This window comes from Hylobates moloch, unplaced genomic scaffold, assembly GCF_009828535.3.
Source record: "Hylobates moloch isolate HMO894 unplaced genomic scaffold, HMol_V3 SCAFFOLD_3, whole genome shotgun sequence".
Taxonomy (NCBI): Eukaryota; Metazoa; Chordata; class Mammalia; order Primates; family Hylobatidae; genus Hylobates; species Hylobates moloch.
The window spans coordinates 30,256,923-30,271,159 of record NW_026652278.1 but is presented as its reverse complement, the minus strand read 5'-3'; the positions used below and the strand labels follow the sequence as shown (position 1 = coordinate 30,271,159).

General features: G+C 42.6%; 1 protein-coding gene across 1 annotated transcript in view; it reads right to left on the bottom strand.

Annotated features, from left to right (window-relative positions):
• PCGF6 (polycomb group ring finger 6) overlaps window positions 1–14,237 on the bottom strand; it is a 48,082-nt gene that overhangs the window by 12,705 nt on the left and 21,140 nt on the right. Inside the window, exons 2-3 of the mRNA XM_032172697.2 lie at window positions 13,945–13,986; window positions 6,547–6,645 (exon numbers count right to left, since the gene is read on the bottom strand). Of these exons, the coding sequence (XP_032028588.1) occupies window positions 6,547–6,645; window positions 13,945–13,986 (141 nt within the window). The remainder of the gene's footprint in view (window positions 1–6,546; window positions 6,646–13,944; window positions 13,987–14,237) is intronic.

Sequence of the window (14,237 nt, the reverse complement as noted above, 5' to 3'; positions counted from 1 at the left end):
GTTTCAGCGTGTTAGCCAGGATGGTCTAGATCTCCTGACCTCATGATCCGCCCGCCTCGGCCTCCCAAAGTGCTGGGATTACAGGTGTGAGCCACCATGCTCAGCCAATTGTGTGGTTTTCTTTTTTCAATTTTTGTAGAGACAGGGTCTCGGTATATTGCCCAGGCTGGCCTCAAACTCCTAGTCTTAAGTGATCCTCCTGCCTTGGCCTCCCAAAACACAGGTGTGAGCCAGTGTGCTCCAGCCAATATATTGACTTTTATATAGAATTCTCTAGAGAGAATATTGTTGTATATATACATTTTACTAAGACTCTACTATACTTACTTGCTAAGATAGAAATGCAAATCTTTAATCTTTCACTGAGTACTACTCCCTTCCCATTACCTTAAAATGGGGTTAGATCCTCAACAGCATATATATATATATATATATATATATATATATAAGTGAGAGATATATATATCTCACTTAACTGGCTCCATCTCCTAACATTACTATTTAGATTATGGTATGAAATTTCTCCTTGTCTTCCATACCAGAATGTCACCTCTGCTTCCTCTTTCTCCTTTTCCTTTCTTCTTACATGCAATCAATTACAAAGTCCTATTGCTTCTTTCTTCCTATCTCTTGAATTCATATCATATCTTTCAACTACTGCCTGTAGGCTTAAACCACTAAAACCATCTCCTAGCCAGACTTCTTATCTTCAAATGCTGTTTACTCCAATAAATTCTATACACTGTCAACATGTTAAACTCTAAAAACAACAGTAATAGCAGCTGCATTTAAATGAGCAGCCACTATGTACAATAAGTTACATATGTATTTGATATGTGTTATCTAATCCTCATATTCCTATGAACTAGGTAACTACAATTCCGATTTTACAGATAGGGAAACTAAGAAGTGAAGACATTAAACTTTCCTGAGGTCACAAAGCTAGTAAATAGCAAAGTCCAGATATAAACCCAGGTCTGTCCAAGATCTAACTTTCTCCAAAGCCTAAATGCCATCTCAGGGGTCGGCAAACCGTTTCTGCAAAGGGCCAAATAATAAATGCTTTAGGCTTTGTGGGCCATAGCATCTCTGTTATATCTCTTCAATTCAGCTGTTATAGCACAAAAGCAGCCACGGTGTGGCTGTGCTTTCAATTCATTTTGCAAATACCACTCTGTCAATTTAAAAGCTAATAAGTCTAAAATGCAAAAGTTGTTACTAATCTGAGATTATATAGAATTATGAGATAGAACCCGGGTTGGCATACTCAAGGGCCAAATCTAGCCTGTCACCTGTTTTTAGAGTGGTGTTTCCAAAATGACTTGAAAGTAATGATACGAGATCTTGCACACAGAACTTAGATCCATAAAAAATTAAAGAATTTGGTACCATCGTTTTATTAATTTTTTTTTTTTTTTAGACAAGAGTCTCACTCTGTCGCCCAGGCTCGGAGTGCAGTGGCACAATCTCAGCACACTGTAATTCCTGCCTCTCAGGTTGAAGCAATTCTCGTGCCTCAGCCTCCCGAGTAGCTGGGATTACAAGGGTGTGCCACCACGCTCGGCTAATTTTTGTATTTTTAGTAGAGATGGGATTTCCCCATGTTGGCCAGCCTGGTCTCAAACTCCTAACCTTAGGTGATCCTCCTACCTCAGGCTCCAGAGTAGCTGGGATTACAGGTATGAGCCTTTATATAATTTTATTTCAAAATGCTAAAAGCCTTAAATTCTATGATGTAAGCAAAAAAGAAACCCACATTTTTAGGTAACAAAATCAACTTAGAAGAAATATACTGTACAAGATGGTGACTATACTTAATAATATATTGTAGGCTGGGTGCGGTGGCTCACGCCTGTAATCCCAGTACTTTGGGAGGCCAAGGCGGGCGGATCATGAGGTCAGGAGATGGAGACCATCCTGGCTAAACGGTGAAACCCTGTCTCCACTAAAAATACAAAAAATTAGCCAGGCATGGTAGTGGGTGCCTGTAGTCCCAGCTACTCAGGAGGGTGAGGCAGGAGAATGGCATGAACCCAGGAGGCAGAGCTTGCAGTGAGCCGAGATCGCGCCACTGCACTCCAGCCTGGGTGACAGAGACTCCGTCTCAAAAACAAACAAACAATAATAATAATAATAATAATAATAATAATAATATATTGTAACTGCTGAATAGAAATTTCAAGTGTTTTCATCACAAAAAATGTGAGGTAATGGTATGTTAATTAGCTCAATTTTGCCATCCCACAATGTATACATATTTCAGAACATCATGTTGTATACAATAAATAGATATGATTTATTTCATTTCTTTTTTTTTTTTTTTTTGAGTCAGAGTCTCACTCTGTCACCCAGGCTGGAGTGCAGTGGCGTGGTCTCAGCGCATTGCAACCTCTGCTTCCTGGGTTCAAGGGATCCTCCCACCTCAGCCTCCCAAGTAGCTGGGACTATAGGCATGTGCCACCACGCCCGGCTAATGTTTGTATTTTTACTAGGGACAGGATTTCACCATGTTGGCCAGGCTAGTCTTGAACTCCTGACCTCAGGTGATCCACCCACCTTGGCCTCTGAAAGTGCTGGGATTACAGGGTGAGCCACCTTGCCTGGCCTTCACTTCACTTATTATTATTTTTTTCTTGAGACAGTGTATTGCTGTCGCTCAGGCTCAGTGCAGTGGCACAATCATGGATCACTGTAGCCTCGATCTCCCAGGCTCAAATGATCCTCCCAACCCAGACTCCCTAGGAGCTAGGACTACTAGGATTACAGGTGTGCGCCACCACACCCAGCTAATTTTGGTATTTTTTGTAGAGCTGGGGTTTCACTATGTTGCCCAGGCTGGTCTCGAACTCCTGGGATCAAGCTATCCACCCACTTTGGCCTCCCAAAGTGCTGGGATTACAGGCGCAAGCCACCACGCCCAACCCAAAATATTTTGTTTCTGTCAATTAAAAAAACAGGCTGGGCACAGTGGCTCATGCCTGTAATCCCAGTACTTTTGGAGGCTGAGGCAGGAGGATCACTTGAGGCCAGGAGTTTGAGACCAGCCTGGGCAAAATGATGAAACCCCATCTCTACTAAAAAATACAAACAATTTAGCCGGGCATGGTGGTGTGCACCTCTAATCCCAACTACCTGGGAGGCTGAGGCAGGAGAATTGCTGGAACCCAGGAGGTAGAGACCTCAGTGAGTCAAGACTGTGCCACTGCACTCCAGCACGGGTGACAGAGCAAGACTCTGTATCACACACACAAAAAAAGTCCAGCCTGGGCAACACAGTATGTTATCCTTGCCACCAAAAAAAAAAAAAAAAAACAAAAACCCACAAAACACAAAACATACACACACACACAGACACATAAATAGCCATAGAATAATCTACATTCTAGAGAGGGTCCTCCTGGGTATCACTTCTTATTCTATAATAAGGGCAAGTCTTCTGACTTCTGCTTTTAGAAATAATAGGCTGTTATGGGATCACTCATAATTCTTAATCCAGGAGTCACTAACCAGCTTTGTCTCTAACGAAAACCTAAGAATAACCTCAAGTGTGCTGTGGCTACAAGGTAAAAATAAGTCATTTCTAGTTTTCAGCTGCCATGAGATATAACCAGGATATGTCAAGCTCAGTTAGAGAAGTCATTTCATTGGATTTAGTATATATTTACTACCAGAAAATATTGGTACTAAAAACACTAGCAAACTTTCAGTCCCTTTTTTTTTTTTGAGTTGGAGTTTCGCTGTTGTTGCCCAGGCTGGAGTGCAGTGGTGCCATCTCGGCTCACCACAACCTCTGCCTCCCAGGTTCAAGCGATTCTCCTGCCTCAGCCTCTCGAGTAGCTGGGATTACAGGCATGTGCCACCACGCCCGGCTAATTTTATATTTTTACTAGAGATGGGATTTACCATGTTGGTCAGACTGGTCTTGAACTCCTGACATCAGGTGATCCACCTGCCTTGGCCTCCCAAAGTGTTGGGATTACAGGCGTGAGCCACCGTGTCCGGCCCCTTTTCTTTTTTTTTTTTTTTTGATATAGAGTCCCCTCTTGTCGCCCAGGTTGGAGTGCAGTGGCATGATCTTGACTCACTGCGACCTCCACCTCCCAGATAAAAGAGATTCTCTTGCCTCAGCCTCCTGAGTAGCCGGGACCACAGGTGTGTGCCACCATACCTGGCTAATTTTTGGTAGAGATGGGGTTTCGCCACGTTGGCCAGGCTGGTCTTGAACTTCTGACCTCAGGTGATCCACCTGCCCCGACCTCCCAAAGTGCTGGGATTACAGGCATGAGCCACTGCACATGGCCAGTCACTGTTTTAACATATCTATTAATTTAACAATACAGTATTTTATTATTTTATTTTATTTTACTATTTTTTTGAGACAGGTTATCACTCTGTCACCCAGGCTGGAGTGCAACGGCATGATCTAGGCTGACTGCAACCTCTGTCTCCCAGGTTCATGCAATTCTCCAGCCTCAGCCTCCTGAGTAGCTGGGATTACAGGAGTGTGCCACCATGCCAAGCTATTTTTCATTTTTTAGTAGAGACAGGGTTTCACCATGTTGGCCAGGCTGGTCTCAAACTCCTGACCTCAAATGATCCACCTGCCTTGGCCTCCCAAAGTACTGGGATTATATAGGTGAGTCACTGTGCCCAGCCACAATACACAGTATTTCAGATAAAAATTATTCTATAAAACTTTACACATGATGGAGAATAACAAAAATGCTTTTTAAATTTGACTAATGAAAAAGCAAAGCTATATAAATGTTCATTTTTACTAACTGGACCACATAACTAGAACTATGAGTATATTTTACTTTTATGTTCAATGATACATGAAGTTTGAGGTTTCCATCATGCAACAACAAGAAAATATTATGGCCGGGCGTGGTGGCTCACGCCTGTAATCCCAGCACTTTGGGAGGCCAAGGCGGGCAGATCACAAGGTCAGGAGATGGGGACTAGCCTGAACAACAACATGGTGAAACCCCATCTCTACTAAAAATACAAAAATTAGCCAGGTGTGGTGGCACGGGCCTGTAATCCCAGCTACTCAGGAAAGTGAGGCAGGAGAATCACTTGAACCCAGGAGGCGGAGGTTGCAGTGAGCTGGGACCACCCCACTGCACTCCAGCCTGGGCAACGGCGTGAGACTCCGCCTCAAAAAAAAAAAAAAAAGAAAAGAAAAGAAAAGAAAATATTACATAGCTAGAACAGAAGATCTCTTTTAATCCATAAAAAAAACTAATAGGGTCAGCTGGGCATGGTGGCTCACACCTGTAATCCCAGCACATTGGGAGACCGAAGTAGGCGGATCACCTGAGGTCAGGAGTTCGAGACCAGCCAGACCAACATGGAGAAACCCTGTCTCTACTAAAAATACAAAATTAGCCAGGCATGGTGGCACCTGCCTGTAATCCCAGCTACTCACTACTCAGGAAGGCTGAGGCAGGAGAATCGCTTGAACCCGGGGGGCAGAGGTTGCAGTGAGCTGAGATCACGCCACTACACTCCAGCCTGGGCGACACAGTGGGACTCAGTCTCAAAAAAAAAAAAAAAACTAATTAATAGGGTCCCTATTAGATAAATATATTTCACTTCTCTAGGTGTCCTGAGCTTTGCTTGTTTTTTTGTTTGTTTTGTTTTGTTTTGAGACAGAGTCTCGCTCTGTCGTCCAGGCTGGAGTGCAGTAGCGCAATCTCAGCTCACTGCAACCTCTGCCTGCCAGGTTCAAGCAATTCTCCTGCCTCAGCCTCCTGAGTAGCTGGGATTACAGGTGCATGCCAACAGGTCCGGCTAATTTTTTTGTATTTTTTAGTAGAGATAGGGTTTCACCATGTTGGTCAGGCTGGAACTCCTGACCTCGTGATCCACCCACCTCAGCCTCCCAAAGTGCTGGGATTACAGGTGTAAGCCACTGCGCCCGGCTGAGCTTGCTTGTTATACTTGAACAACTAATAAATGCAAGGATGTCCTATACAGAAAAGTGGATGATAAGCAATATTTTTCTCTACTACCAAACTGGAAAAGAGCTGGAACTGAGGCCTCTTTAATATTTCTCCTATCTTCAGCTTTTCTCTAACACTAATAGATTGCCATCGGTGGCAGTAGGAAATGGATACTAGCCTCGCACGGTGGCTAACTCCTATAATCCTAGTGCTTTGGGAAGCTGAGGTAAGAGGATTACTTGAGGCCAGGAGTTTGAGACTAGCCTGGACAACATAGCAAGACTGCATCTCTTAAAAAAAATTAGCTGGGCATGGTGGCATGTGCCTCTAGTCCTAACTACTCAGGAGGCTGAGACAGGAGGGAGGACCACCCAAGCCCAGGAAAACCTCAACATTGTAGTGAGCCACGATCGTGTCAATGTACTTCAGCCTGGGCAACAGAAACAGACCCTGTCTCAAAAAAAGAAAAAAAAAAAAAAAAAATGTCTACAACATCATAAAACAGAAATAATTGCATGAAATCCTACAGAGTTCTTTCTTCAGTGTGCTAAAGGTAAGCTCATAACTTTACCTATTCTTTTACATATATGTACTGTACCTGACAAGCTGGATCAAGACCCATTTTTCTTCTGAGGAATTTTTCTACATGTCCAATAGTTGCTTCTCCCGAAACTCGAACAAACTTCTTTTCCAATGGCTACAAAAATAGACAGATAAAACTATTTTTAGGTTAAATATACCTGTACATGCATGAGGTATGTGTATATCTATGTAATGTGTAAACATTAAAGAAAGTTTTATAGCAAAGATGATTCAATAGACTCTTGAAAAAACTTACTATGAAACAAGTTAATACACGTATCAGAGAAGAAAAATGGAAATTCTGCTTAGCTTTCCCTTTCTGAAAAGTATGTCAAAAATTTTTCTAAATAGGCTTGCTGGTTTATTTTATGTTTCATTGAAAAAACAAAACTCAGAGTAAAATTTATTCATTCATTTCAAGTACTGAACTTACACTTTAAAGACACAGAGAAAACACCCAATACCAAATGTCTAAAACAACTGTGAGGCCGCGCATGATGGCTCACACCTGCAATCCCAGCACTTTGGGAGGCAGAGGCAGGCAGATCGTTTGAGGTCAGGAGTTCGAGACCAGCCTGACCAACATGGAGAAACCCCATCTCTACTAAAAATACAAATTAGCTGGGCATGGTGGTGCATGCCTATAATCCCAGCTACTCAGGAGGCTGAGGCAGGAGAATCGCTTGAACCCGGGAGGCAGAGGTTGCAGAGAGCCAAGATCATGCCATTGTACTGCAGTCTGGGCAACAATAGCAAAACTCCGTTTGAAAAAACAAACAAACAGACAAAAAACCCAAAAAACTGCAAGGAAGGAAAAACAAGATGGAAGAGGAATGGCGAGACTAAAAAACATTAAGGGGTGTAAATGACAAATACATTAACCAATTACAATGTATGGACCTTACTGAAACCTGATTGAAAAACTATCAACAATTTTCAGGGGACAATCTAGGAAATTTAAATAGTACATGAATATCTGATCAAGGGATTATCATTAATTTAAAAAACTGTAGTATCATTATTATGTTGCCATAAAAGGACACTTAACATGAATTTATAATTATTGGAGTGGTGTGTACATGGGAGTTCATTATATTATTCTGCCTACTTTTGTATAAGTTTAAAAATTTTCATAATAAAGAGATTTTTTTTTTTTTCTTTTTTGAGACGGAGTCTCACTCTGTCACCCAGGCTGGAGTGCAATGGTGCAATCTCAGCTCACTGCAAGCTCCGCCTCCTGGGTTCACGCCATTCTCCTGCCTCAGTCTCCCAAGTAGCTGGGACTACAGGCGTGCACCACTATGCCCAGCTAATTTTTTTTTTTTTTCAGTAGAGAGGGGGTTTCACTGTTAGCCAGCATGGTCTCAATCTCCTGACCTCGTGATCCACCCGCCTCAGCCTCCCAAAGTGCTGGGATTACAGGTATGAGCCACTGCGCCCGGCCAGGGATTTCTTTTTTAAGTGAAAATTAAAAGATCACTATCTAGACACATGTGGCTGGAATGTGGGACCCAACAGTTTGAGGCGTAGGAGGTGATAAGTAGATGACAGAGTTTGAAAGTAAAAATTAATGCTTACCCAGCTCCCATCTCTCTGAGACAACTAACGATGCTACGACCTCACGCAAATGAAAAGCTGAAGTAATCAGAACTAAACAGTCCCTTACAGGAAAAGCACAAAGTGTTTTTTTAGGACTTACAGACTGGGAGCCTAGAATGGCTACCTATGGAACCGAGGCACACATTTGTTCCATCTTACAGCACTCAGCTTTCCTATCTGTACAGTAGTTTGTTCTTAAGAACTTTGCCAACTAAAACTCATAGAGTCTATATTAGATAGGTATTTTATTTTTCTAGGTGTCTTGGGCTTGCTTGTTATACTTGAGCAACTGATAAATGGTCTGCCCGTTATTACCACAGTACAGCATATAGAATAGGTGTTGAGTGTAGGCACTCCAGACAGACTACCTGGGCTCAAACCCTGGTTCTGCCATTTTCTAATAGTGAGTCTTTGGGCAAGTTCCTGAACTTGTCTGTGTCTCTATTTGGAAAACAGATAAAAATAGCACCTGCTTCATACAATTATCATGAAAATAAGTTAATGTATGTAAATAACTAATAAAAATACCTGTCACATAGTAAGCACTGAAGAGTTGTTAGTGTTGTGAGCCATTTGTCTCTAAGATTATTTGCATCATTTTCCTCTTTATGTAAAGGATTTTAACTTTTTTTGTTTGTTTTTTGTTTTTGAGATGGAGTCTTGCTCTGTCGCCCAGGCTGGAGTGCAGTGGAGCGATCGTGGCTCACTGCAACCTCTGCCTTCCGGATTCAAGAGATTCTCTTGCCTCAGCCTCCCAAGTAGCTGGGAATACAGGCATGTGCCACCACGCTGATTTTTGTATTTAGTAGAGACGAGGTTTCACTATGTTAGCCAGGATGGTCTCGATCTCCTGACCTCGTGATCCACCAGCCTCGGCCTCCCAAAGTGCTGGGATTACAGGTGTGAGCCACTGCACCCGGCGGATTTTAACTTTTGAGATGGAGTCTTGCTCTGCCACCCAGGCTGGAGTGCAGTGGCGCAATCTCGGCTCACTGCAACCTCTGCCTCTTGGGTTCAAGTGATTTTCCTATCTCAACCTCCCAAGTAGCTGGGACTACAGGTAGCCGCCACCAACGTCTGGCTAATTTTGTATTTTTAGTAGAGATGGGGTTTCATCATACTGGTCAGGCTGGTCTCGAACTCCTGACCTCAGGTGATCCACCCGCCTTGGCCTCCCAAAGTGCTGGGATTACAGGCGTAAGCCACTGCACCCGGCCCCAATTTCTTAAACTTAGTAGAAAATGATTTTATTGTTCTATAGGGCTGTCATTACTAAAGAGAAAACTAAAAGATTTCATGAAAAAAATATAACCAGTAAGGGGCTCAAACAAAAATTCTAACATAAGCATATACATATATGTTTTTCAGATGGAGTTTCGCTCGTTGCCCAGGCTGGAGTGGAATGGCGTGGTCTTGGCTCACTGCTACCTCTACCTCCCGGGTTCAAGCGATTCTCCTGCCTCAGCCTCCCAAGTAGCTGGGATTACAGGCGTGAGCTACCACACTAATTTCTGTATTTTTAGTAGAGACAGGGTTTCACCATGTTGGCCAGGCTGGTTTCAAACTCCTGACCTCAGGTGATCCGCCCACCTCAGCCTCCCAAAGTGCTGGGATTATAGGCGTGAGCCACCGTGCCCAGCCAGTTTTTTTGTTGTTTGTTTGTTTTTGAGAGAGTCTCGCTCTGTCACCTGGGCTGGAGTGGAGTGGCACGAACTCGGCTCACTGCAAACTCTGCCTCCTGAGTTCACGCCATTCTCCTGCCTCAGCCTCCCGAGTAGCTGGGACTACAGGCGTCTGCCACCATGCCCGGCTAATTTTTTGTATTTTTAGTAGAGACGGGGTTTCACCGTGGTCTCGATCTCCTGACTCGTGATCCGCCTGCCTCAGCCTCCCAAAGTGCTGAGATTACAGGTGTGAGCTACCGTGCCTGGCCTGTTTTTTGTTTTTTTTTTTTTTGAGATGAAGTCTTGCTCTAGCCCAGGCTGGAGTGCAGTGGCGCAATCTTGGCTCACTGCAGCCTCTGCCTCCTGGGTTCAAGCAATTCTCCTGCCACAGCCCTCCTGAGTACCTGGAATGCATCACCATACCGGGCTAATTTTTGTATTTTCAGTGGAGACAAGGTTTCCCCATGTTGCCCAGGCTGGTCTCAACTCCTAACTTCAAGTGATCCTTCCGTGGTGGTCTCCTAGAGTGCTGGGATTACAGGCGTCAGCCACCGCACCTAGCCAAGCATATATTGTTTCAACTAGATACATTTTTATATCCCCAAAATGTTTACACCAAGCTACAAACAATGTTTCTATTCAAAGTTTCTATTGAATCTTGGCTTAGGTATTAAAAAAAAATCAACAGCTTTATTGAGATGTAATTCACATACTATTAAATTCACTCTTTAAAAGTGTACAATTAAATGGATTTTAGTATATCTACAAAGTTTTGCAACCATCACTACTATGTAATTTCAGAATATTTTCATTACCCTAAAAAAAACCCTGGCTGGGCAAGGTGGCTCATGCCTGTAATCCCAGCACTTTGGGAGGCCAAGGCAGATGGATCACCTGAGGTCAGGAATTCAAGACCAGCCTGGCTAACATGGTGAAACTCTGTTTCTACTAAAAATACAAAAAATTAGCTGGGCATGGTGGGGTGCACCTGTAATACCAGCTACTTGGGAGGCTGAGGCAGGAGAATTGCTTGACCCCGGGAGGCAGAGGTTGCAGTGAGCCGAGATTGCGCCACTGCACTCCAGCCTGGGTGACAGAGTGAGACTCCATCCCCAAAAAGAAAAAAAGAAACCTGTACCTCTTGGTAGTCACTCCCCATTCAGCCTCTTCCCTAAGCCTCTGCCAACCACAAATCTGCTTTCTGCTCTTGTGGATTTTCTTGTTCTGCACATTTCAGATAAATGAAATCATATAATATATGGATGGCCTTTTGTGACTGGCTTCTTTTCCTTAGCATCATGTTTTCAATGTTTACCCATGTCAGACCATGTATCAGTATCATGTTTTCAATGTTTACCCATGTCAGACCATGTATCAGTACTTCATTCCTTTTTACTGTCAAATAATACTCTATTATATGAAGATACATTTTGTTTATCCATTCATCAGCTAATAGGTTATATACATTGTTTCCAATTTGGGGTTATTATGTTTTTTGAGACAGAGGTCCGCTCTTTCGCCCAAGCTGGAGTGAAGTGGCACAATCTCAGCTCACTTCGCCGAGTTCTCCGCCCTCCGGGTTCAAGTGATTCTCTTGCCTCAGCCTCCCAAGTAGCTGGGATTATAGGTGCCCACCACCATGCCTGGCTAATTTTTGTATTTTTAATAGAGATAGGGTTTTGGCATGTTGGCCAGGCTAGTCTCGAACTCCTGAACTCAGGAGATCCACCTGCCTTGGGCTCCCAGCGTGCTAGGATTACAGGCATGACCCAATGTCCCCAGCCCAATTTGGGGTTATTATTAAAAATATACATATTTTTCAAATCAAATCCAAATAATGTGCATACAATGTAATTAATTTATATGTCCCTTAAGTTACTTTTATCAATAGGTTTCATCTGTAGGTTTATTCTTCATCTCTTTCCTTTTTAATTTATTTGCTGAAGAAACAGAATTGGTTGCTAAGCAGTTTTCCACTATCTTGATCTGGCTTATTACGTTCCTACAGTGTCATTTAATACATCTCTCTCTTTTTTTTTTTTTGAGACGGAGTCTCGCTGTGTTGCCTAGGCTGGAGTGCAGTGGTGAGATCTTGGCTCACTGCAAGCTCCACCTCCCAGGTTCATGCTATTCTCCTGCCTCAGCCTCCAGAGTAGCTGGGACTACAGGCACCTGCCACCACGCCCGGCTAATTTTTTTGGGATTTTTAGTAGAGACAGGGTTTCACTGTTAGCCAGGATGGTCTCGATCTCCTGACCTCGTAATCTGCCCACCTCGGCCTCCCAAAGTGTGGGGATTACAGGCGTGAGCCACCGCACCCGGCCTAATACATCTGTTTGTCCCCTGTATTTCTTGTAAATTCGTAATTAAATCTAGAAGCATAATCACTTTCCTATATGTTTTGGCAAGAACACTTCAAGGTGATATTGCTATCATGTTTTCTCACGTGTAAGAACCACAACTATATATTCTGGGTTGCACATGTGTTTTTGAGGAAGCAGTAGACTAATACATTATCTTTTCTGTTTTTAAGACAGAGTCTTACTCTGTCATCTAGGCTACAGTATAGTGATGCAATCACAGCTCACTGCAGCCTCAATCTCCTACGCTCACATGATCCTGCCACCTTAGCTTCCTGAGTAGCTGGAACTACAGGCCCATGCCACCACGCAGAGCTAACATTTTTATTTTTGATAAAGACAGGGTATTCCTATGTTGCCCAGATTGGTCTTGAACTCCTGGCTCCAACCAATCCACCTACATTGGCCTCCCAAAGTACTGGGATTACAGATGTGAGCCAACGAACCCGGCCTAATATTTCAATTCATTCTCTAATTCTTTCTTTGTGAGGTTTTAAAACTCTGTTGGACTGACTACTGCAGGTTATTAGACAGACATCTTCAGGGAACACTGGTAGCATATATCCCTGTGCTTAAACCATACAAAAATGTATCTGCCACTATCCTACCCACTACATGGCTATGAGAATTTCCTAAAGCTGAACACGAGTGGTTTGATGTTTTACAACTTATAAGAGGTTCAACGCTATCAAAAATCATGGGGATTTATGGTCGGGCACAGTGGCTCACACCTGTAATCCCAGCACTTTGGGAGGCCCAGGTGGGTGGGTCACCAGAGGTCAGGAGTTTGAGAATAGCCTGGCTAACATGGTGAAACACCCTCTCTACTAAAAATGCAAAATTAGCCGGGCGTGGTGGTGCATGCCTGTAATCCCAGCTACTCAGGAGGCTAAGGCTGGGTTCAAGAATCGCTTGAACCCAGACGGCGGAAGTTGCAGGGAGCAAAGATTGCGCCACTGCGCTCCAGCCTGGGCGACAGAAGAAGACTCCATAAAAAAAAAATCGTGAGGACTTAAAACTGCATTCCCTCTATCACATCAATCTCTGAGACACATGTATAATATGCTTCATCCAGAGAATTACCTATCTCTTCCTATGCTTTAATTCATGTCTCTGAGCTAGTGTGTTCATAAAACAGTACAGTATATCCAACTAGGTATAATTCACCTAACTTTCAGTACAGACTCTTGACAAAGTCACTGAAAATCTAAACAGATCAAAGTCACCTATTCCTTGTGTATTTACCTCCCAAGTAACTATAAGGTCTGATTTACCCCTTTTGAAAAAATTACCTTTTCCTGATGACTCACATTATAGTAGTAACACTGTATACAATGGTACCTGTGATTTTGGAATCTTTAAATCAACTCTGAACTTAAATATGTTACAAAGGAATTCATTCTTACCTCTAAAACTTCAGTGAATAATTGAAGTAACAAGTAGGGCAAAATAACTTGAGCAAAAAATGTTACATGCAAATAAAATTTTAAGCTCATATTTAACTCTAAATGTCAACTACGCAAAAAATGCTTTGAGACATTTTTTATCACCAAATTAACATAGCATTTGGTTTTAGTTTTAAAAAGTATTCACTTAATTTTCCTTAGACTACTGTTCTGAATGAACCGATCCCTACTTAACTTTTACTCATACATCTATAAAAATATTATTAAATGTACTTCATATTTAAATAACTTATTTATACAATCTCCATTTGGTTGCTAATCTGACTCGAATTTGTGTGCTACAGAGTCCTCTTGTGAAATGAATGAAAAAAAAAAAGTAAAATACCTTAAAATGTCCCGTGCCTTCATTAGCACTGAAAAATGAGAGCAAAATTAATCAATATTTAATACTTTAAGCTATATGTTAATCATAAAACAACATATATAAATATTTGAGAAACATCAATTCATTGTAATTCTAGAACACAGTCACCTGAAGTTTTATGAAATAAACAAATGCGCCGGGCGTGGTGGCTCACGCTTGTAATCCCAGCACTTTGGGAGGCCGAGGCGGGCGGATCACGAGGTCAGGAGATCGAGACCACGGTGAAACCCCGTCTCTACTAAAAATACAAAAAA